Source organism: Marmota flaviventris, chromosome 3 (assembly GCF_047511675.1).
Source record: "Marmota flaviventris isolate mMarFla1 chromosome 3, mMarFla1.hap1, whole genome shotgun sequence".
NCBI classification, from domain to species: Eukaryota; Metazoa; Chordata; class Mammalia; order Rodentia; family Sciuridae; genus Marmota; species Marmota flaviventris.
This window is the reverse complement of record NC_092500.1, coordinates 98,217,642-98,243,142: the sequence shown is the minus strand read 5'-3', so window position 1 is coordinate 98,243,142 and position 25,501 is coordinate 98,217,642. Positions and strand designations below refer to the sequence as shown.

Below are 25,501 nucleotides of genomic sequence, written 5' to 3'. Positions count from 1 at the left end.
CATTTCTTAGAAAACTTTCACATCATTTCCTAAACATAAATAGAACTACATTTTTTCTTTTATATTTTTTCCCTTTAGTTCTCTCTCTTTTTAATCTTCCTTAATTTTCTCAATAATTCTTCTACTTCTTCATCTTCACCTTCTTCTGTATCTATTATTTTTATAACTGTATACTATTATATTATGTAACTATAATGTACAATAATTTCCATGATCAAAGTCTTTATTGATGCTTAAGCTGGTTTCAGTTTTCACTTTTATAAGTATACGTGGCAGTGATCATCTTTATAAATATATACTTAATCATTTCTTATAACAATTAAAAGATAAAGAAAGAATGATCTCTGTTTCTTTTTTCTTAAGGTATGTTTTTCTATTTTATTTTTTTATGTGGTACTGAGGATCGAACCCAGGGTTTCGCATGTGCTAGGCAAGCGCTCTACCACTGAGCCACAACCCCAGCCCTGATCTTGGTTTCTTACAAGCAATCATTTAGAGCACATTATGTACTAAGTGCCTAACAAGGGTGAACAAAAAGAAATTAGTAAAGGAAGGAAGGAAAGGGGAGGGAAAGAGAGAAGTCATGGTACCTTACTACTTGGCTTCACAATCCTATCAAGGGATCAGAAATCTTCTGCAAGTCACATATTCTCTATTCGTTCTTCATTTGTTTGTTTCAGAAAATGAATGAGAAGATAATGTCCTTCAAACACTTAGACCAATGGAAAAAATGCAGTAATAAAAATATCATCAATATTTCAATAAAATAGTGAGCATGAAATTTCTGATTGTCATATTCCCTTCTGGATATGGGTGAATCCAAAATTTGATAGACATAAACACAACAAAAGAGCATTCCAGAACCCCTACTTCTAGATGCTTCCAGTGAGGTTCCCTCCTCCTTTATCCACAAGCCAGTTGTGGCTCAGCTGTAGAGCGTTCCCCTAGCACGTGCTAGGCACTGGATTCGATCCTACACACCACATAAAAATAAATGAGAAAAAAAGTATTGTGTCCATCTACAACTAAAACTAGAATTTAAACTTTGAGAGTAAAACTTAAATTGTATTCAAATGGTACAGGAAAGGCAAGGACACATACTAGAAAATAAATCCCTTTCTAGGAGATGGTAATAGCCAACACAGGATTTCTTTTGGTTAAAAGTCACTGTAAAAAAAAAAAAAAAAAAAAAAGAATATTCTATATTCTAAAGGAAAAATAAATCAAGAACAAGCACCTAGATTACAGAATTAAATCTAATAAGAATTATTCCTTTTAAAAAATAAAATTAGGGGCTGGGGACATAGCTTAATGGTAGAAGTGCTTGCCCAGCATGTGTGAGTGAGGTCCTGGGTTCCATCTCTCATCGTGCGAAAAACAAAGCAAAACAAAACAACCAATTTTGGAAACCTGAAAAAAGTTACAGACCAAAGAAAAAGTATAAAATAGTAATTGTAAGAGAAACATTATGTCAGACTTCAGGGGATAATGAAAGGATTCAGCTACTTGAGTGAGATGCAAAGACTTTGGAAGATTTTAAGCAGAAAAGTGACATAATTTAACTTATATTTGGAAAAAAAAATACTCTTGTTGAGAATAAAATCTAATTCTGAGAATATGAAAACAAAAATAAATTAGATGGCTTTTGGTGATTGAACCAGAAAAAAAGGCGATATTAGACCTAGGACATGGTTTAAATAAGGGTTAAATTCTGGTGCTGGTGGTGTGAACATGGAAAAACTGTGATTGAATGAAGTGTTGAATGGTTGGATTGTGGATATATGTTAACACAGTGTTCTGAGACAGATTTGGTCGATTTGAGACAGAGTATGAAAAAAAGAGAGGTGACAAAGATGACTCTAAGGTTAGGTTTCTGTGTATCTGGAAGTATAAAGATGCTTTTAACTGAGATAAAAATGACTATATCAGAAGCAGTATTGGATGTGTGTGGTGAGCCGTTCCTATAGACCGTGGCCGCCATTAGAAGATGGCGCCGGCTTCCACTGTGGCCTGTGATAAACAACTCCTTTTTTGGAGAGTTGGCACGTAATCCCTTTTCACCCTATGAGAAAGCTCCACGTGGCAGCTTTGCATTGGGGCTTGAGATGCTTTATTAAGGCTGGGAGGGGCATCCGAGTAAAAGAAGAAGAAATATCAGGGACCTGAATAAACTACTGAAAGAAGATTCCTGAGTTGCGTCTTCCTTGCGGGCAAGGGGTCGCGACAAGTGGTGCCGAAACCCGGGAACCAGAACTTTCAGCAGTCAGGGGTGGTGCACCGGTTAGTCCCAGGTAAGTGGGATCCGCGACCAAAGCGGGGTTAGTCCCAGGTGAGTGGGATCCGCGACCAAAGCGGGGTTAGTCCCTAGTAAGTGGGACCCGCAACCAAAGCGGGGCAGCTCCTCTGTAAAGAAAGAGAGAGCATTACATTTTATTGCAGCTGCACTGTGTACTTTCACTTTTGTTTTCTGTGTTTCTTTTGTTGTGTCATTTCGCTTTTGTTTTTTGTGCTTCTTTTGTTGTTGTGACGACAGGGACGCTCCCCTGTAAAAGGAAGAGAGCAGGGACTTTTGTACTTTCACTTTCTTTATAGCTCTAAAAACATTATGGGTGTTGCTTCTTCAAGCCCAATTTTGTTGGCCCTAGATGGGTTGTTACATTCAAAAGGACTTAAGATAAAGCAGAGTACTTTGCAGATGTTTTTAAGAGAAGCTGATATAGCGGCTCCTTGGTTTGCTTTTTCAGGGAGTCTTACGGTTCCCAGCTGGGACAAATTAGGGAAAGATCTAGATTTCGCTCGTGAGCAAGGCACCTTAGAGGGTGGTGTTATACCACTTTGGAAGTTAGTTAGAGGTTGTATAGCAGATAGTAAATGCCAAGAAGCTGTGAGTGAGGGTCAAGCTGTTCTTGAGCAACTACATGAGGAAAAATCTGAAGGATCACATAGTGAAGTGGCAGAGAGTATCAAAAGTAACAGTAGTGAGAAGGCAAAAGAGCCTGAAGATAAAAATAGGAGAAGGCTCTACCCAGACTTGACCGAATTCAGAACGCCTGAGAACACAAGTGACTCAGAGAGTTCTGAGGACCTTGATATATTGTTACAACAACTACATAAGATAAAAATGAAAAAGAAGAAAAAGGAGACACAAGGTGTGCATGCCTACTGTAAGAAGGGGGAGGGATCTAATATTGGTCAACAAAACTCTGAGGAGGAGGAGGTTGAAAATTTAGAAGAAGATATGATGCCTGTTGCCCCACCCCCGTATGTGGGGGGGAGCCAAGGTTCCAGGAGGTCTTTTCATGCGCAAGTTTGGAGGACAGTTAATACAGATATGGGACTTGCATACCCTGTATTTCAGGACAATAACAGGGGAAGATATCATGAGCCTTTAGACTTTAAGATAATTAAAACCTTAGCAGAATCTGTCCGCACTTATGGCATAGATGCCGCTTTCACTCTCACTCAGGTGGAGGGACTTACTAGATTTTGTATGACTCCCTCAGATTGGGCTAGTCTAGTCCGCGCTTGTGTTTCCCCAGGGAAATATTAGGAGTCCAAAGTTGGCTGTTTAATGTTTCTGGCACTACCCAAGACTCAGAGCTAGGTAGGAAGCTTAAAATTTTTGCAAATAATTCACAATTATCTAATGCTACATTACCCTCCGCAGCAGTCTGTCTCCAATCTCCGTTCCTGTTTCTTTTGGCTAATGTTACATTACAGGGGATGCTTAATTGTTCTAATGTTACTTGCTACTTGTCTGAGTGTTGGAATGGCTCCTGGACTATGGCAGTGATTATGAAAATTCCAACCTTTGTCCCGATCCCGGTTACTGCAGATCCAGAATCCTTTCCTATTGTTGAATTGATTAGAACCCGTAGAGATTTTGGAATTACGGCAGCTATAGTGACAGCTGTGGCAGTGTCTGCTGCTGCAGCGGTTACGGCCGGAGTGGCCATGGCCAGTCAAGGACAAACTGCTGCCACTATTAATCAAGTTGTTCAACAAACTTCCACCATACTTGAATCCCAAAATACAATTAATCAACATATTTTGTCAGGGATTTTAGCTGCCAACCAAAGAATAGATTTACTCCAAGCTCAGGTAGAAGAATTGGCCGACTTGGTGCTTTTGGGTTGTGTTGACCAACGTGCACATTTATGCATAACCTCTGTCAGATTTAATGATTCCAGGAATGCCTCCCGCATCATTGGCGAATATTTGGCCGGAAATTGGTCCATGGCAGCGGAAGACATGATCCAGTCTCAACTAACCCAGATAGCTGTCTTGAACAGTACCCGTGTCGATCCCGTGACTTTGGGTCAATTCACCGATTGGATATCTTCTGCCTTTTCCTTTTTTAAGGAATGGGTGGGAGTGGGCATTTTTGGGGCAATGTGTTGCTTTGGTGTTGTACTTTGTTTGTGGCTTCTCTGTCACCTTAAAGCTCGCCATGCGCAAGAGAAAGCTATGATTGTACAGGCTCTTGCGGCCTTAGAAAATGGCATCTCTCCACAAATCTGGCTTGCACATCTTAAACAGTGATTTTCTGGGCATGGCCATTGCACCCCAAGTTAGTTTCACATTGCACTGGGATTGGCATGTCCTCTTCTTTATGCTCTCCCAGTACTGAATAGCCCTTGCACTCTGCAGGTCTTGTTACCATTGCACGCAGATGGGTTTCAGGACTGGTCTTTCTTCTCGGCTACAGACTCTTTACCTTCCTCTGGGGCTTAGGGATTGTGTTGCCAACTTAAATTTTGTCATCATTACCAGGCTACCTGTGTTATCCTACTTCTCATCGTCGTCACGATGCAGGATGCGAGGCAAAGCACTGCACTTGAGTGATCCCTCAACGGACCTCAAGGAAAGCATGTCCTATTGCATGCGGGTTTGACGTCCACGCCCCGCCCTACGAAAAAAGGCGTCGGCTGATATGGGATCAGGTCTGGGGAAGGCGCCTCCTTAGGACTGAACCATACATTGCAGCCACTTCTGCACAGTGGGATAGGACCTCTACTTTCGCCTGCATTGTTTTATAAAACAGAAGGGGGAACTGTGGTGAGCCGTTCCTATAGACCGTGGCCGCCATTAGAAGATGGCGCCGGCTTCCACTGTGGCCTGTGATAAACAACTCCTTTTTTGGAGAGTTGGCACGTAATCCCTTATCACCCTATGAGAAAGCTCCACGTGGCAGCTTTGCATTGGGGCTTGAGATGCTTTATTAAGGCTGGGAGGGGCATCCGAGTAAAAGAAGAAGAAATATCAGGGACCTGAATAAACTGCTGAAAGAAGATTCCTGAGTTGCGTCTTCCTTGCGGGCAAGGGGTCGCGACAGATGTGGGCATAGATCATAATGTATTTCTTAAAGCTATGTCAGGTTTGAAATGTGACTTCCACATCCAGCTAGAGACTTTGAGTAGGAAGATTGTATATAAATCAAGTTCAGAGATGAGATCTGGATTAGATATAAATGTATGAGATATAAAATAAAGGCATTTTATTGCAATGAATTTAAATAATACATCAAGTGTTAGCTGAATTGGAGAAAAGAAGGGCTATAAAGAAGTTCTTTAGAATTCTTGGAATTTAAAGATTGTCATCAGTCTTTCTTCAAAGACAAATTTACTGCACCTGTTACAAGAAGAAATAGAAATCTTAATAACCTTGTTTATCTGTTGTTAAAAATTAAACTCCTAATTTAAAACCTTCTGATAAAACAAGGGATTGCCTGAATGGTGATTTAAATCAAATATTTTTGAAAAAAATACTAATCTTACATAAATCTGTCAGAAAATAGTGGAGGAGAGGAAACTTTACCACCAACTTATTTTATGAAGTTGGGGATATCCTATACCAAAATGAGAAAATATATTACAAGGAAATAAAAGTATGGATCAAATAAAATTTATCCTAGCAATAAAAGTCCAGCTTAACATTTAAAAGTGAATAAAAATAATTCACCTTATCCACAAAATGAGGTAGTAAAGTCATATCAATAAAATCATTGCAATAGATGCATAAAATCATTTGATTAAATTTAGCACCCATTCATCATAAAAGCTCTCAGCAAATAAGGAATAAATGGAAACCCTAAGACTGATTAGGATTTAATAATGAAAAAATTATAGGTGGCATTATATTAATGGATTAAAAATGGACACTTTATCCTAACATTAGGAAAAGTCAGATATATGTTCCCAGCATTGATAGTTAATATTGCCTCAGAAAGGTTAGTCAGTGAAACAATACAAGAAAATTAAATAAAAGCTATAAAGTTTGCAAATGGGGAAAACAAAATTTGTTTATCTACAGACAGCAAAATCATATACATAAAAATCCCAAGAAATTGCCAAAATATATTATTAGAACTAACAAGAGAATTTTACTAGTTCACAGAACATAAAGTCAGTATTATACACAAGACCATTACATTTCTGTACACTATTAACAAGCCATTAGAAATTGAAATTTTAAAATCAGCATTGTTGGTAGGCACAGAAACATGAAAATGTATAGGCAAATTTAACAAACTGTGTCTAAAAACTTTACACTGGAAACTACAATGGACCAGGTAAAGAACAAGATATATTGTTAAGGTGTTAGTTATTCCAAGTACATATCTATACCTTCAATACAAGTCAAACAAACATTCAAGAAAACTTTATTTAAAAATTGATAAACAAAATCTAAAATGTATATGCAAAAGCAAAGAAAACCAGAGAAAAACTGACAACTTTTGTAAAAGAAGAATGTCAGAACATTTGCTATTGCACTCCAAGATGTAGTATTAAACTAGAGTAATCAAGAAAGTATTTTAGTATTTTAGTGACGTAAAGACAGACATAGAAATCAAAGGAACAGAATAAATAATCCAGAAATAGACCCACACATGCATGATCAACTGGTTTTTAACAAAGTGCCAAGTTGAAACAATGAGAAAAAAAATAGACTTTTAAATAAATGGTACTGGTAAAATGTATATCTGTATTTTAAAAATGAATCTGTCCTCACTTTATATTGCAAATAGAATTTATTTGAAATGAATCACATAAAACCTGAAACTATAAAGCTTCTAAAATAAATCATAGAAGATAACCTGCATAATCTCAGAGTATGCAAAGTTCTTAAACAGAATGGAAAAAGTACTAGCATTGAAAATTGATTAATAGATTTCATTAAAATTTTTTTGAATGTGTTCTCTTTGAAAGACACGATGAAGAAAATGAAATGGCAAGCCACTGTCTCAGAGAAAATATTTACAAAACATGTATTTGATAAAAGATGAATATTCAGACTATGTAAAGAACAGTTAAAACTTGACAATAAAAAGAGAAAACAAGAACCAAATTAAATAATAAGCAAAAGATTTGAACTCATTTCCTAAAAGAAGTTACATGAAGGCAAATTTACTTGAAAAAAATGTTCAGCATCATTGGCCAACAGGAAAATGTAGAATAAACTACATGCCATTACACATTGATTAGAGCAACTAAAATAAAAATTTTTTTAAAAAAAGAGCATCAGCTGAAACCCTCACACATTCCTAGTGGGAATTTAAAATGAAACCACCACTTTAGAGGGCTCTTTGGCCAATATTTTTTCCTTGACAGTTTTTTAATAAAGTTCAACATAACACATATGATTTGACACTTCTAGCTATTTACCCGATAGCAATAAAATCATATATCAAAAAAAAAGACACATACATTAGTACTGATAGCAGTTTTGTTTATAGTGGCCAATAATTAGGAACCATTCAAACATTCATGAATAGGTAAAAGAATTTTTAAAGGTGGTATATTTTTTTATTGGTTATTCAAAACACGGTGGTATATTTAATAATACTCAAGCATACCACTCAGAAACAAACTATTGAGCTATACAACAAAACAGATGAACCTCCAAAGCATTATGCTGAATTTAAGAAATCCTGTTTCTAATAGTACATATTCTAAGGCTATATATAAATGAAATTATAGAAAGCAAAGAACTCTCTCTAGTTACTGAATCAGATAAGTAGCTGCCTGGGTAGAAGTGTTGACAAGGAGCAAGATGAACTGTAAAAAGCTTTAATGCTGTAATTACTACATGTGTGTGTCGTCAAACTCTAACTGCAATGTACACTGAAGTTTGTGCATTTTATTATACATAAATTATACCTTGATAATGTTTACGTAAAAAGCATAGTAAAATATGCATGGACACGTAGGTACAGCATAATAACTAGAAAAGAAAGGTCATTATTTCATATGGCAGTTATTCATTTTTTTTTTTTTTTATTGTTGGCTGTTCAAAACATTACATAGTTCTTGATATATCATATTTCACAATTTGATTCAAGTGGGTTATGAGCTCCCATTTTTACCCCATATACAGATTGCAGAATCACATCAGTTACACATCCATTGATTTACATATTGCCATACTAGTGTCTGTTGTATTCTGCTGTCTTTCCTATCCTCTACTATCCCCCCTCCCCTCCCCTCCCCTCCCCTCCCCTCCCCTCTTCTCTCTCTGCCCCCTTTACTGACATTCGTTTGTCCCCCTTGTATTATTTTTCCCCTTCCCCTCACTTCCTCTTGTATGTACTTTTGTATACCTCTGAGGGTCTCCTTCCATTTCCATGCATTTTCCCTTCTCTCTCCCTTTCCCTCCCACCTCTCATCCCTGTTTAATGTTAATCTTCTTCTCATGCTCTTCGACCCTACTCTGTTCTTAGCTACTCTCCTTATATCAAAGAAGACATTTGACATTTGTTTTTTAGGGATTGGCTAGCTTCACTTAGCATAATCTGCTCTAATGCCATCCATTTCCCTGAAAATTCTATGATTTTGTCATTTTTTAATGCAGAGTAATACTCCATTGTGTATAAATGCCACATTTTTTTTATCCATTCATCCATTGAAGGGCATCTAGGTTGGTTCCACAGTCTAGCTATTGTGAATTGTGCTGCTATGAACATCGATGTAGCAGTGTCCCTGTAGCATGCTCTTTTTAGGTCTTTAGGGAATAGACCGAGAAGGGGAATAGCTGGGTCAAATGGTGGCTCCATTCCCAGCTTTCCAAGAAATCTCCATACTGCTTTCCAAATTGGCTGCACCAATTTGCAGTCCCACCAGCAATGTACAAGTGTACCCTTTTCCCCACATCCTCGCCAGCACTTGTTGTTGTTTGACTTCATAATGGCTGCCAATCTAACTGGAGTGAGATGATATCTTAGGGTGGTTTTGATTTGCATTTCTCTGACTGCTAGAGATGGTGAGCATTTTTTCATGTACTTGTTGATTGACTGTATGTCCTCCTCTGAGAAGTGTCTGTTCAGGTCCTTGGCCCATTTGTTGATTGGGTTGTTTGTTCTCTTATTGTCTAATTTTTTGAGCTCTTTGTATACTCTGGATATTAGGGCTCTATCTGAAGTGTGAGGAGTAAAAATTTGTTCCCAGGTTGTAGGCTCTCTATTTACCTCTCTTATTGTATCTTTTGCTGAGAAAAAACTTTTTAGTTTGAGTAAGTCCCATTTGTTGATTCTAGTTATTAACTTTTGTGCTATGGGTGTCCTATTGAGGAATTTGGAGCCCGACCCCACCGACTGTAGATCGTAGTCAACTTTTTCTTCTATCAGACGGCGCGTCTCTGATTTGATATCAAGCTCCTTGATCCATTTTGAATTAACTTTTGTGCATGGCGAGAGAAAGGGATTCAGTTTCATTTTGTTGCATATGGATTTCCAGTTTTCCCAGCACCATTTGTTGAAGATGCTATCCTTCCTCCATTGCATGCTTTTAGACCCTTTATCAAATATAAGATAGTTGTAGTTTTGTGGATTGGTTTCTGTGTCCTCTATTCTGTACCATTGGTCCACCCGCCTGTTTTGGTACCAGTACCATGCTGTTTTTGTTACTATTGCTCTGTAATATAGTTTGAAGTCTGGTATCGCTATACCGCCTGATTCACACTTCCTGCTTAGCATTGTTTTTGCTATTCTGGGTCTTTTATTTTTCCATATGAATTTCATGATTGCTTTCTCTATTTCTACAAGAAATGCCGTTGGGATTTTGATTGGCATTGCATTAAACATATAGAGAACTTTTGGTAATATCGCCATTTTGATGATGTTAGTTCTGCCTATCCATGAACAGGGTATATTTTTCCATCTTCTAAGATCTTCTTCTATTTCTCTCTTTAGGGTTCTGTAGTTTTCATTGTATAAGTCTTTCACCTCTTTTGTTAGGTTGATTCCTAAGTATTTTATTTTTTTTGAAGATATTGTGAATGGAGTGGTTGTCCTCATTTCCATTTCAGAGGATTTGTCGCTGATATACAGGAATGCCTTTGATTTATGCGTGTTGATTTTATATCCTGCCACTTTGCTGAATTCATTTATTAGCTCTAATAGTTTCTTTGTAGACCCTTTTGGGTCTGCTAGGTATAGAATCATGTCATCTGCAAATAGTGATAATTTAAGTTCTTCTTTTCCTATTTTGATGCCTTTAATTTCTTTCGTCTGTCTAATTGCTCTGGCCAGTGTTTCGAGAACTATGTTGAACAGAAGTGGTGAGAGAGGGCATCCCTGTCTTGTTCCAGATTTTAGAGGGAATGCCTTCAATTTTTCTCCATTGAGAATGATGCTAGCCTGAGGCTTAGCATAGATTGCTTTTACAATATTGAGGTATGTTCCTGTTATCCCTAGTTTTTCTAGAGTTTTGAACATAAAGGAATGCTGTACTTTGTCGAATGCTTTTTCCGCATCTATCGAGATGATCATATGGTTCTTATTTTTAAGTCTATTGATGTGGTGAATAACATTTATTGATTTCCTTATATTGAACCAGCCTTGCATCCCAGGGATGAATCCTACTTGATCATGGTGCACAATTTTTTTGATGTGCCTTTGTATCCGAGTGGCCAGAATTTTATTGAGGATTTTTGCATCCAAGTTCATTAGAGATATTGGTCTGTAGTTTTCTTTCTTTGAAGTGTCTTTGTCTGGTTTAGGTATCAGGGTGATGTTGGCCTCGTAGAATGAATTTGGAAGTTCTCCCTCTTTTTCTATTTCCCGAAGTAGCTTGAAAAGTATTGGTATTAGTTCCTCTTTAAAGGTTTTGTAAAACTCTGCTGTATACCCATCCGGTCCTGGGCTTTTCTTAGTTGGTAGTCTTTTGATGGTTTCTTCTATTTCCTTAATTGATATTGGTCTGTTTAGGTTGTCTATATCCTCCTGACTCAATCTGGGCAGATCATATGACTTAAGAAATTTATCTATGCCTTCACTATCTTCTAATTTATTGGAGTATAAGGATTCAAAATAATTTTTGATTATCTTCTGTATTTCTGAAGTGTCTGTTGTGATATTGCCTCTTTCATCCCGTATGTTAGTGATTTGAGTTCTCTCTCTTCTTCTCTTCGCTAGCATGGCTAAGGGTCTGTCGATTTTGTTTATTTTTTCAAAGAACCAACTTTTAGTTTTGTCAATTTTTTCAATTGTTTCTTTTGTTTCGATTTCATTGATTTCAGCTCTGATTTTAATTATTTCTTGCCTTCTACTTCTTTTGCTGTTGTTTTGCTCTTCTTTTTCTAGGATTTTGAGATGAAGTATGAGATCATTTATTTGTTGGTTTTTTCTTTTTTTAAGGAATGAACTCCAAGCAATGAATTTTCCTCTTAGAACTGCTTTCAATGTGTCCCATAGATTCCGATATGTTGTGTCTGTGTTTTCATTAATCTCTAAGAATTTTTTAATTTCCTCCTTGATGTCTTCTATAACCCATTGATCATTCAGTAACCTATTGTTCATTCTCCAAGTGATATATTCTTTTTCCTTCCTTCTTTTATCGTTGATTTTCAGTTCCATTCCATTATGATCAGATAGGATGCATGGTATTATCTCTACTCCTTTGTATTGTCTAAGAGTTTCCCTGTGACATAATATATGATCTATTTTTGAGAAGGATCCATGTGCTGCTGAGAAAAAAGTGTAACTGTTTGATGTTGGGTGGTATATTCTATATATGTCAATTAAGTCTAGGTTATTAATTGTGTTATTGAGTTCTATAGTTTCCTTATTCAACTTTTGTTTGGAAGATCTGTCCAGTGGTGAGAGAGGTGTGTTGAAGTCTCCCATGATTATTGTATGGTGGTCTATTAGACTCTTGAACTTGAGAAGAGTTTGTTTGATGAACATAGCTGCACCATTGTTTGGGGCATATATATTTATGATTGTTATGTCTTGTTGGTGTATGGTTCCCTTGAGCAGTATGTAGTGTCCCTCTTTATCCCTTTTGATTAACTTTGGCTTAAAATCTATTTTATTTGATATGAGTATGGATACTCCTGCTTGTTTCCGAAGTCCATATGAGTGATATGATTTTTCCCAACCTTTCACCTTCAGCCTATGTATGTCTTTTCCTATCAAATGCGTCTCCTGTAGGCAGCATATTGTTGGGTCTTGTTTTGTGATCCATTCTACTAGCCTGTGTCTCTTGATTGGTGAGTTTAAGCCATTAACATTTAGGGTTATTATTGAGATATGGGTTGTTCTTCCAGCCATATTTGTTTATTTATGTTACTAAACATGGTTTGTTTTCCACTTTGATTATTTTCCCCCCTTTAGTGTCCTACCTCCCACTGTTGGTTTTCATTGTTATTTTCCATTTCCTCTTCCTGTAATGTTTTGCCAAGGATGTTTTGAAGAAATGGTTTTCTAGCTGCAAATTCTTTTAACTTTTGTTTATCGTGGAAGGTTTTAATTTTATCTTCCATCCTGAAGCTTAATTTCGCTGGAAACACAATTCTTGGTTGGAACCCATTTTCTTTCAGTGTTTGAAATATGTTATTCCAGGATCTTCTAGCTTTCAGAGTCTGTGTTGAAAGATCAGCTGTTATCCTGATTGGCTTACCCCTAAATGTGATCTGCTTCCTTTCTCTTGTAGCTTTTAAAATTCTCTCCTTGTTCTGTATGTTGGGCATCTTCATTATAATGTGTCTAGGTGTGGGTCTCTTATGATTTTGCACATTCGGCGTCCTGTAGGCTTCTAGGATTTGGGGTTCTGTCTCATTCTTCAAATCTGGGAAGTTTTCTCGAATTATTTCATTGAATAGATTGCTCATTCCTTTGGTTTGAAACTCTGTTCCTTCCTGTATCCCAATGACTCTTAAATTTGGTCTCTTGATGTTATCCCATATTTCTTGGATGTTCTGCTCATGGTTTCTTTACAGTCTTGCTGAGCTGTCTATGTTCTTTTCAAGTTGATATACTTTATCTTCATTGTCTGATGTTCTGTCTTCTAAGTGTTCTACTCTGCTGGTAGTATTCTCAATTGAGTTTTTAAGTTGGCTTATTGCTTCCTGCATTTCTAGGATTTCTGTTTGTTTGTTTTTTATAACCTCTATTTCCCTGTATAGTTGATCTTTTGCTTCTTGGATTTGTTTATGTAATTCATTGTTGAAGTGATCTTTCATTGTCTGATTTTGCTGTCTGATGTCTTCCTTGAGACTCCAGATCATCTGAAGCATGTATATCCTGAATTCTTTATCTGACATTCCATCAGCTGCAGCTATTACCTCTTCTAAAGTTGAGTTGACCTGCAATGCTTGTGGTCCTTTCTTTCCTTGTCTCTTCATACTGTTCGCGTTCCTTTCTTCTTGGTGAAACTGTTGTGCTATTGAATTTTCCCCCTATATATTTATATTGGTCTTGTATAGTTGCAAAGTCTCCCTCGCAGGCACGGGCGGCGGCTCTGCCCCTCCGCCAATTGGGGCAATGTGCCTACCACGCCGGCAGGCCGCTGGGCCTGCTCTGCCAGTCGGTAGCAGGTCCGCCGTCCTTGCAGGCGCGGGCGGCGGCTCTGTCCCTCTGCGGGCCGCTAGGCTTGTTCTGTCGGTGGTCGCCGTTCTGCCTACTTTGCAGGCGCAGGCAGTGGCACTGCCCCTCTGCAGGCCTCTGGGGCTGTACTGCCAGTGGGTCGCAGGTCCGCCTACTTTGCAGGCGTGGGGGGGGGGCGGCTCTACCCTTCCTCAGGCCACTGGGCCTGTTCTGTCTCTCGGTTGCAGGTCTGACCTGTTCTGATGGTGGCCTCAGTTCCGATTACCTTGCAGGCGCGGGGGGGAGGGGGCGGCTCTGCCTCTCAGCAGGCCGCTGCTCCTCTTCTGCCGGTGGGTCGCAGGCCCGCCTACCTTGCAGGAGTGATTGGAAGCTCTGTCCCGCCGCGCGCCACTGGGCCTTTTCTGTCTGTGGTCACCCTTCCCCTACCTGGCAGGCGAGGGGGGTGGGGGGCGGCTCTGCCCCTCAGCAGGCCGCTGGGCCTGCTCTGTGTTTGGTCCCAGTTCCCTCTACTATGCCGGCGCAGGGGGAGGGGGCGGCTCAGCCTCTCAGCAGGCGGCTGCTCCTCTTCTGCCAGTGGGTCGCAGGCCCGCCTACCTTGCAGGAGTGATTGGAAGCTCTGTCCCGCCGCGGGCCACTGGGCCTTTTCTGTCGGTGGTCACCCTTCCCCTACCTGGCAGGCGAGGGGGGTGGGGGGCGGCTCTGCCCCTCAGCAGGCCGCTGGGCCTGCTCTGTGATTGGTCCTAGTTCCGTCTACTATGCCAGCCCAGGGGGAGGGGGCGGCTCAGCCTCTCAGCAGGCGGCTGCTCCTCTTCTGCCAGTGGGTCGCAGGCCCGCCTACCTTGCAGGAGTGATTGGAAGCTCTGTCCCGCCCTGGGCCACTGGGCCTTTTCTGTCGGTGGTCACCCTTCCCCTACCTGGCAGGCGAGGGGGGTGGGGGGCGGCTCTGCCCCTCAGCGGGCTGCTGGGCCTGCTCTGTGTTTGGTCCCAGTTCTCTCTACTATGCTGGCGCAGGGGGAGGGGGCGGCTCAGCCTCCCAGTTATTCATTTTAAACTTTTTAAAAATTTGTTCTAATTATTTATATATGACAGTAGTTAAACCTTTTAATGCTCTCAATGTTCCCATTCTATCAGTACTAGTAAAAAAATACAAATTTTTCATATTTCTATGCCAAATAACTTCAAGTTGTCCTTGAGTCACCAAATAATAGGTGTACATGAGATAATAATACCCATCTCCAATGAATAATTTAGAATTTAAGGGTCATTACCAGCCAAAATAATGAAGATTCACAGGTTCATAATTAATATCTAAGTGACCTTAGATGCTTCTTTCCTCTAATCTGCCATCCTGGTACATATTTTTAAATTTTAAGGGAATCTACAATTTCTTCAAATCATTTCAAATTATCAATATTACAGAAATGCACATCATAAATATGTAATGTTCTTAGGTACAATGTTATTATAGACCTTCATTTGAAAAAATTTTACATTGACCTTTACATTGGAAAACCTGAGAGGAAGAAATAAATATCTTTGATCTCTTCATAGATTCCTTTTATTATCTAGGACATGCAATAGCATCTAGTTTTTGTTTGTTATTGTTATTGTTATTGTTGCTGCTATTGTTGTTTTCCAGTGCTGAGGATTAACCCAGTGTCTTGTACATGCCAGGCAAGTGCTCTACCACTAAACCACATCCCCAGCCTCATACTTCATGGTTAAACAACTCACAGAGTAGTGAGTTTCTCATCTTTTAGCCCACACCGTAGCTGCTTCAGCACCAAAAGAAATGCCTCCCTTAACTTGGAGCTTCCCAAAATCAAAATAAATGAGTGGCTTGAAGGATAGATGAGTCCAAAATTCAGGGAAAGAATCTGAACCAGCTTGCTTTGATGCATCTTCAAAAGACACGATATGAAAAAAGACAGAAAGTAAGTGGCATAGAGCAGAAGAAAGGAGATCATAATTTTCAAGGCAGTTATGTGGGCATTGGTCCTGGGGTCTCTGGGTCCTTTGAAATTGTGCTGCATATTCTGGAGATGTTGCCACAAGGAGAAGATTAGCAGGAGAAAAGTGATCAAAGCTACGGTAAATGGAGTTATGGAGAACATAGTCATATTAAATATGATCAGGTCTAAAAATGTTGCAAAGTCACTCATTCTGGAATTCCAAGTTGTGTTTCTTTCACTTCCATGAATCCAGGCTTCAATATATATGTTGATTTGTATCCGATTTAAAATCAAGACGATCAGGTTTCCTAGCAGTATCATCAGAATCACTTTTTTTACTCTCCACTTCGATACAGAAAAATAGGCCTTGAGAAGCTGGCTATTTTGAGCAAATAAAAGATGGTGAGTATTGTGGCAAACCGGAGATTGAAGTGATTGGCAAATATCCAGGAAGAAATAGCAATTCTTACTTCTATTTCAGGTATGAGTAAAAGTAGATGATACAGAGAACTAAACCAACTTACTAATACTTTCCAAAGCAGAAAAATTCTAGAAATTGCCAAGACAATTAGGATTTGATCAAGTAAAGAGAGTTTTCTTTTATTGACCCCCTCTATGCAGTTTATCAGTACTATGAATCTGTTGCTCAAACTCCCAAATATGAACTGTACAATCATTATGAGGATGAGGATGTTCTGCAAGCCATTTTCCATGTTCAAACAGAAAATTTAAGGTCTAATGTCACTAATGTAAAATGCCACACATATCCTTGAATGTACAGCTAAGCTCTTCCTCTTTCTCCTCCTCCTGCTTCTTCTTTAACAATTTATCCAGTACAAAGTCAAAAATATCTAAGGTTTGCTAATTAATCTGCATATGTTCCTGTGAAATCTTTATTTTTCTTCAGTTTCTCTGCTGAGCCCTAGTTAAGATATTTGTGTCCTCACCAGAGGCTACAATATGTTTCATAGATGTTTATGAAGCAAAGTAAAACTCACATTTGCTAACATGCAAATAAAGACATATTCTCTTTCACTGTTTTGTACTTTTTGCCTAGTCTCAGCTGCAGAAAATTTGGTTCCACCAGCTTGAGTTCTTAGGTACAAAGATTATAAATATCTCTTTCATCAAATATGTAGTTAAATGTAGTTTTCTGTGTCTCACAGCATGGCCACAGAGGACTTAAAAAACATACAAAGAGAAGTTGATGTTATTTCAAGAATCCTCAGTTTCCTGTAGAGCTGAGGCCCCATCTGGTTAATGTCAGGAATGTAGAGAAGCCCATTCACCAGGCCTGAGTCTTCCTCATTCCCTGCTTCTTCGAAATTCAGTAGTACTCACCCCTGTGCCAAGGTGCCAAGATTCAGATATTATCCACTTTTCCTTTCATGTTTCTTTTTGAAACAAAGGGAACAAAAATTAATTTTAAAAAAAACAGCAACAATTGCCGAAAAGCACAGAACTATGATATATCATCAATTTCAAAACCAACATCAAAGCAAAGAAAGAGTTACTCATTACCAAGAGTTGTATTTCCTCAGCCTGCCTGAGGAAAGAAAGTGAATCAGCAAAATTCTGAAATGAAGGGACTCAAGAAAGATGATCTACTTTGATATTTAAGTAAATAAAATACTTTTTATCTTGGCTATAATATAATAAATAGCTATTTCGCTCGATAAAGAAAAAAGTTATTTTTACTTAATAAATATATAACTTGTGAATTACGTACGTCTGTATTTTATTAATCACACAAACTTTGCTGGGTGGATCTACAGAACAGTCAGATATTCTACATTATAAAAAATCAATGAAATAACAACATTCCCAAAGGCTTTTCTCTCACAGACAGGAAGACTCTCTTATTTGCTTTTAAAATTAAAAAAAAAAAAAGTATAAGGAATTTCTTCAAGCTTGTGTCAAGAGTGCAAATGGAAACACATACGTATGTGTTCTTCAACATTTCTTTGCCGTCAGGATTTAGTTGCGTGTCTTGCAAATAGCATAGAGTTAGTGAAAAAGGAACTATGACTGTAAAATTATAAGAAATGCATTTTTGTAGGGTCCCCTTTTCCCCCTTGAAGTCATACATTGTCATATGAACTTTTTAGTCAATAAAAATTGTGGAAATGTTGTGTTGCAGTTATCTTCTTACCTTGACACTCAAACGAGGGTTAAGAAAGAGCATGTGTCGGCCTGAATCCCTGTGCAACCACTGTGTGTACTGGACACATAATAGAAACTAAAAGCAGAGACAAACACACACTTTTCCTCTGTGAAGTCCCTGAGATTTGAAGGACTTCTTAGTGAAGCCTGGTTATTATGGGATAGGCCTTTTGAAGTAAAGCTATGCTGAAACCAAATATCTAACATACACCATCAGTTTCTTATCAATTTATTCTCAATGAGCAAAAAGATATGTTATTGGTTGCTGGCAAGCAAATTAAGAATTGGCAAAACATTTGGTAAGTGGCTACCTATGATTACAAGGAAAGTCAATCACATATCTGAGGATTTTCTCATTCCTGGGAGAGATTATAATTGAATATTGTGGTGCAGTTGACTACATTATTTTTTTTAAATTGAGCTAGGAAAATATCTGTGAGTATGAACAAAAATTGCCATGTTTCTCAAGAAACTTTGAATCTTCCAGTGTTGGAAGATGTAATTGCTTCTCAGAACCAAACAGTATTTGAGTTTTTAAGTCTAGTTGAAGCTCAGCCCTCAGGCTAAGCTCATCTCAAGGGTATGGCTGTCCAGAGCCATGTTAAAATTTCTGAATGGAGTATATTTACAGACACAGGTCCAATTGATAGCTATTGCACCCAATAAATCCTTTCAGTTTACCCAAGGCAGGCAGGATAAATATGTGGTTTTCCTGGTAAAGCCTCATGTATTCAATGTATCTGCCGTTAAGTACAGAAATAAAGGCACACAGTGCAAGAGCAAAGAAATTCAGCAAAGATAGGAGGGTGTTTGAAAAGAACTATGATTGTCTCTGGCACATGAAAGTGAACAAAACCAAATAGATTACACAGTGCATTCTTGTACTTGTGGAAAAATAGATAACACAGTGCATTCTCGTACTGGCGGAGACTAGTTGTCTGTGTTGAATTAAAATGGAGAGCAGGTCTGAAGAGTCCCTGAGCAGACTCAGCCAGGGAGGCCTCAGGAGTGACCTCCACTGTGTTTGATTCTCAAACATAAATGAAACTTCACTTGAGCTATTTCCTGTAAATGCCTACGTTAAAGAAAAACTGAACTTAAGCTCAGCTAACCAGAAGCAGCCAACAAGCTTGGCTTTCCAGCAGGATAGACCACAGGAGGCAACTGTCTAACTCTTACCAGATATTTTCCTTCCTATTCTCCCACCTGTCTTACTTAAGTCCCCTCTTGTGTTCCTTCAGGGGAGCTCCTGAACCACTTCTGGTTTTCAGCTTCCCAATTTATGAAGCTTTCTTTGCTCAAATAAATTTATAAAATGTTATTGTGCCTCTCAGTTTACCTTTTCAAAAAACAGTAGAGCTGAAACCCTATTCCAGAGACATAAAGTACTACAATGACCAACTGGAGACCACAAGAGATGGAGAATCTCTTAAAGATTATACTTTATTTCTAAAGATCTATCTCAATGTATGTGAGATTTATTCTTCTTCCCTCTTGGGACATCTTCAACTGTCTCTGGTCCAAAGGGAGCAAATGATGTTTAGTATTTATTGTTTCAGCATTTCTCTGTTATTATTTCATCAAAACACTATTTTTAAAAAATCAACTTTATTGTAGAATAAGGCCAGACCAGTCTTTGTGAAGTCATAACTATCATTTTTCAAATGACTCAGCCAGCAATTTCCATTATAGCAATGTTTTATTTCCTTTATAAGAGATAGGGGTGATAATTTTCCATATTCAAAATGAATGAAGTGTAGTGTTCTCAGATGCAAATAAGGGCAGATTTCCTTTCACTGTTTTCTCTTTCTGGATCATACTAAAATGCAGTTTATGAACACATTAAAAGTTATCAGGTAGAAAACTAACAGAAAATTGAAGAATGGAACTGGCAAAAAATTCTGGATTTAGAGATGGCAAGCTATCAGTTCTATCACCATCAGCTACATTATTTATTAGACTTAGATTAAATTTATTTTTTAACTACCATAGAGGGACTGTATTTAACTAAAGGAAATTATTTATTTTGATAAGCCAAAAGATGAAAGTAAAAATTATGAACATTTATCTATTGTTATTTATTTCAATTATTCCACCTAAACAAAACTTGAAGACATATTGTGCACCCACAAATATGCTATAAAACTGTAATTCCTTATCAACAAATCATAAACTTTAGCCATTCAAGTTGCTTTATGGACAGGGGAAATTTTATGTGCTCAAAGAAGTTTGAAAACACCACATAATAACATCACTCTTCTCCTGAATGTTAACAAAATACCTGAGCTTATCACAGAGGTTTTGCAGTACAGAACGTTGTTTCACTTGCTTAACCTCCTTTGGAAAGAATCATCTCCATGAAACATTCATTGACATCATGCTGACATAGTAATCCTTACTCAGTACTGCTTTTCAACCTCCTCTTAACGTTTGTATGGAATGGCAAATGCCCATGTGTTATTTATTTATGTTGAAATATTCTTTTTAAAAAATGTTTTGGTTGCTTCACAATATTTTATGCAATAAACTTTATAATGAAATCTTCATTTGTGGAATGAAGCTCCAAAAGTGGGTCAAGTCCTAGGGTCCAAATCAACATAAATATTTAAGATCTCTATTAAAATTGACAAACATTTTGTTCAAATATGAGGATAAATTTCATATGTGCAATAATCAGGTTTTTTATTATTTCAGAAATTGTGTTTGTAGATACAAACACATATATGTATATATGTATTTTAATAGTATATCCAAGACATAGTGCATTGGTTAATATAATATCTCATAATATATATATTTAAAAAAGAAAGGCACTTCAGGAAACCAGTAATGAAATATCATTGTCATTGTTTATAAGTAATGAAATATCATTGTCATTGTGCCTTTCTTTTTTAATAAAATGATAATGGTATTAAATATTCTAGTAGCATATACATTGCAAATATTTTTGCAAAGTCTAGTATTTACCTTTTATTATATTTATTGCCTTAGATATTCAGAAGCTACTATAATTATATTGTTAAATACATCGATTTTTAATGGACTCTGCCTTTAATATCAAAACTTAAAAAATTTCAAGATGATCAACCTATTTATGACATTTCCTCTGTCTTTAATTATGTATGTACTTCTTGCATTGGATATTTGATCCACTTACTATTGGTTTTGGAGAAAGACGTGTACTGCAGATTTGTTTAAATCCAATTACAATATCAGTGTCAATGATAGTATGATTGCATATTTTTTCTTCACTTGCTTAAGGCAGCATATTAATACATTTGTACAAAAGCAAGAAAATTTTTCTGAACTTTTCTTTCCTATTCCACTGATGTGGCCTCACACATTCTTTTATGATGGCATGTTATGCTGTTGCCTAAAGAGGAGTTTTACTAGCCAGGAGATGTGAGAGTTTAGACATAGTTATCAGATGATTTTTTTGGACAGTTGGCTTAGGATGGACCAATCACATTATTTTTGTTGGCAAACATTCTTTCAGTAACCCTTTTCTTTATGGCTTGTTCTTCTCTAAATTGAAGATGTAAAAGTATTATTTTTATTTTCTTATAAGATTTGTAAAGAATTGTTTGCACACATAATAATACACTTATGCATTTTTATTATGTTGTAAGTTAGAAATATATTTTAGTCCCTATAGTAAATGCCAGTCTCAATATCATTACTTGAATAGTCTTTTCCTCCACTCATTTCCAGTGCCTGCTCTATCACATAGGAGAGTTCTTAGAGGTAAAAGCCTGGCCTCATGTCTTTATTTTGATACCCTGAACTATTTGTTACATAGATGAATTTCATTTCCATTTCCTTCTATTTCTGTGCTCAAACTGTCATTATTTTAATTATTCAAATAAATAATTAATAAATCTTGACATGTTCTAGGACATCCACTAGCATCTTCACTTTTTTCAAGAATTGTCTATTTTTGAATCTTTAATTTTTCATATGTAATTAAAAATTATGCTGTCAAATTTGATAAGCAATACCTTTGAGATTCTGGTTATGATTACATTAAATATGTGAACTAGTTTGGGCATAATCTATATTTTAAGAAATTAATCAGTGCAAAGCTGTTTAGATCTTTTAAGTCCTTCACTAAAATTGTATACTTATATAATATAATATCTCATAATGCTTTTATGAGACTCCATGATTTATGGTTCTTGTTACCAATGTGAGAGCAATTATATTTAAATTACTCATTTTAATGGACTAATACTGGCAAATAACACTACTTTGGATTTATATACATTGATATTATATTCCATAAATCTGTCTGATTTTTTATTTTAAGTTTTCTTATTGATTCCTTTGAACTATATAGGTAGACATTTCTGCCATCAGTATATAAAACAAAGATTTATTTCCACCCAAATTTTTATTTAACAGTAATATTTTTTGGTCACAGTGCATTGGTTAAGTTCTCCAGTGACATAGTCATCAAGCAAGTATCTTTGTCTAAATTTTAACTAAATGAAAATATTTATATGTTACACTATTAACTGTAATACTTCCATATTTGTTTATCAGGTACCTTCTGAAGTTATTGAAATCTACTTCTGTATAACTTGATTTAGGTATTTATCTTGATTAGAAGTTGAACCAGGTAAATTTTGCAGCATCTAAAGAAATTATTTAAATTAAAATTACCCATTTTGTAGACTTTTTTCTATTTTCTAGTTTTAAATGAATCTTTTCATTTATAGTTTCATTTATAATTTTTAAGCCTTTTGCACCTACACTTATGATACTTTATAAATTTGCTCTCCTGTACTGTTTTTGCTTATGGTGAGTATAATTTCTCCTCTTAAAAAAAACAGGTGTAGAACTTGTAGGTTCACTACAGTAGTATGGGAAGATAAGGATAAGGACCTATTTTTAAACTTAGTAAATCTTTTTCATGTATCCCCATGAGTTTGATTTCTTGCATATATGTATTTTAATAGTATATCCAAGACCTTTGAAAATATTGATCTATTAGTGTTTTCTACTATTACTATAAATTTGATGGCCTATGCTTCTTTAAAATATGGCTGAGTTTTTCATTTTTGTAATAAAAATATTCATAACATTGATTGCATAAAATTGTATTCTCTGATATTTTCAAATTTTTTCCTGCCTCCTTTATATCTTGATTAGTATTATCTGACTTTGAGTTAATTGATCTTTAAAAGATTTTGAATATGCTACCAGTCTATAGTATTTGAGCTTTGGATTTAAGTTTTGCTTTCATTTTTGTTGATATCCAAAAGCATAATTAGTGTTGCTTCAGTCTGATTAGGTCTAAGTTTCTAGCTTTTCCATTTTCTGTGTGACATGGGGAAGTTAACCTTTCTTTGCCTCAGATTCTTCACTAACCAAAGAAAGTATGATTAAATATAACAACCTGTGCACAGAACCTAGGACAGTACAAAATAAGCACAAAGAAAACATAAGTTCCTTCTTAGCTCCCATACTCTTCCTTTGGCTTTGACTGTTGCTCATTTTCTTCTTTCTCAAGTTGAATACATGAAGCATATTTTCTTTCTTTTTTGTGGGGAAAGCATTAAAAAATTATTTTTCAACAGATAGGCATGTGCAACATATTTTCTAGTACATGTAATAATTGATATGGATTTTTAGCTTTAAATGATTTTCTCAAGTTTTATTATGAAGAGCTTTTTTGGTGTTGAATTCTGAATGTTTGTCTTTTAATTAGAAACTATTAGACAGTGGTTTGATAACAAACATTTTTAAATTGATTTAACGTTGTATTATTTTATATTGTGTATAAGAGCTGCTCTATAAAAACTGTTGACACATTTTTATTTCCTAGAGTGTGCATTGTCTGGATATTGTAAGTGTTTCTTATAGATGTGAAATGCTTGTGTACAGATTTCTGTCAACTACAGATTTCTACCTGAGAGTATTATATTGATTTTGCTAATTTTCTTCATATCTTCCATATCATTAATTCTGCTTGATATGACACATCTCTTAAGCTCCTACTATTTGTGGAATCATTAGTTTCTTTTTGTGATAGCCTTTGTTTTACTTTATCTAGTCAGGTAAAGCATTATTGGGTGTGCTCAAATTCATAATTATATCTTTTCCTTGAACTACTGCTCTATAATAACTCTCTATATTCAAATTAGCTTCTCTGATATTTTTGTTTAAGTAGCATATTAGTTGTAATTCAGCTAAATACAGCAAATATAAACAAATAAACAATTAAATGCTAGCAAATTAACCATGTGGAAGAACATCTATCATGTAATTGAAACATACCTAAATAAATATGTTTGGCACAAATCTGTGCAAAAGAAGAGTGTGAGTCTGTCACTAACAAAGTACAGGATAATAGACATTGGGAAGCAAGTAACAGACAATGTGATCATTAGTATGTGGTACGTTTCTATCCATTTATTTTTTATCATTGTGGTTATCTGCTTCAGTTATGCCTTTTGTTCAGTAGAATACTGTTATTTTTGTTTTCTTACATATTCTGCATCTTTTTATTATAGAGGAGTAAATTTATTTAAATTCACGGTGATTTCTGATAACATTTGGATTTGTTTCTATAATGATGTAAAAGTTTTCCTAGTTATCACTTATTTTCCTTTTGTCCTCTTCTCTTACTTTGGGATTGAATTCATGGAATTCCTTTTGTTCCTTTCTCCATCTATTCTAAGTTGTTTTTTTTTTTTATTTCTGTATTTCATTCCACTCTAAAAACTAGTTACTTAAAACAACAGTTTTTTTTTTTTATTTTTTTCTCATTCTTCTGCTAATTGCTTGGGCCTGATTAGGCAGTTCTTAATTGTGGGTTTTCATGTAGTTGTTGTCAGATAATGGCTGGCACCTGAGTTCTTAGAAGGTTCAAAGGGCTGGACATCTGAAAGTGCTCAATGGAATGTCTGGCAGTTGATCAAGTTGTCAGTGAGGAGCTCAACAGAACCTATCAATCAGAGTGCCTTCAGTGGCCTTTCCCTGGGACTTGTGCTTCTCCCAGTGTGGTGGCTGGGTCCCAGGAGTGAGTGTACCAGAGACAGGAAATGAATGCTTGCTGGTGTCCTTAAGTGGGCCTGGAAACTGGCAGAGTGCCCCTTATGCCATCTTCTGTTGATCAAAGTAAATATAACACCTTCCCAGACTCAAAGAGAAGGGAAGTAAACTCCCTTTATGATAGAAGTATCAAAGAAAGTGTGGCCATTTTTAACTCACCATACAGTCTCTAATGTTCAGAATTACACTTTAGTAATCAGACCTGTTGAAATACTGTTTAAAAGAGCAAAATTTTCATGTCTTCCTTCTCTTTTCTTCCAGTCATAACTTATTTCTTCATATCCATTTGTAATTGATAATTCCTACATAATTTTAAATATTCTACTAACATAATAGATTCTACAATGTTCCAATATTTATAAAGCTTCTTCCTGTAGAACTACATGTCAAGTAAAATAAGTCTGGAGAAAAATATTTAACAAAAAGTATTGAAAATTATAGAAGATCATGAATAGACCACATTTGTATCAATGGTTCAAAGACATTTTTCCTTGACAAATGAAAGATG

At 36.5% G+C, this 25,501-nt stretch overlaps 1 protein-coding gene across 1 annotated transcript; it reads right to left on the bottom strand.

The window, feature by feature from the left end:
• Window positions 1–15,571: 15,571 nt before the first annotated feature.
• On the bottom strand, window positions 15,572–16,487 carry LOC114108381 (taste receptor type 2 member 13-like). The gene is given in 3 exon segments (XM_027955996.2): window positions 15,572–15,601; window positions 15,604–16,124; window positions 16,127–16,487. Coding segments are annotated over 3 exon segments (912 nt in total).
• Between the last annotated feature and the right edge of the window lie 9,014 nt (window positions 16,488–25,501).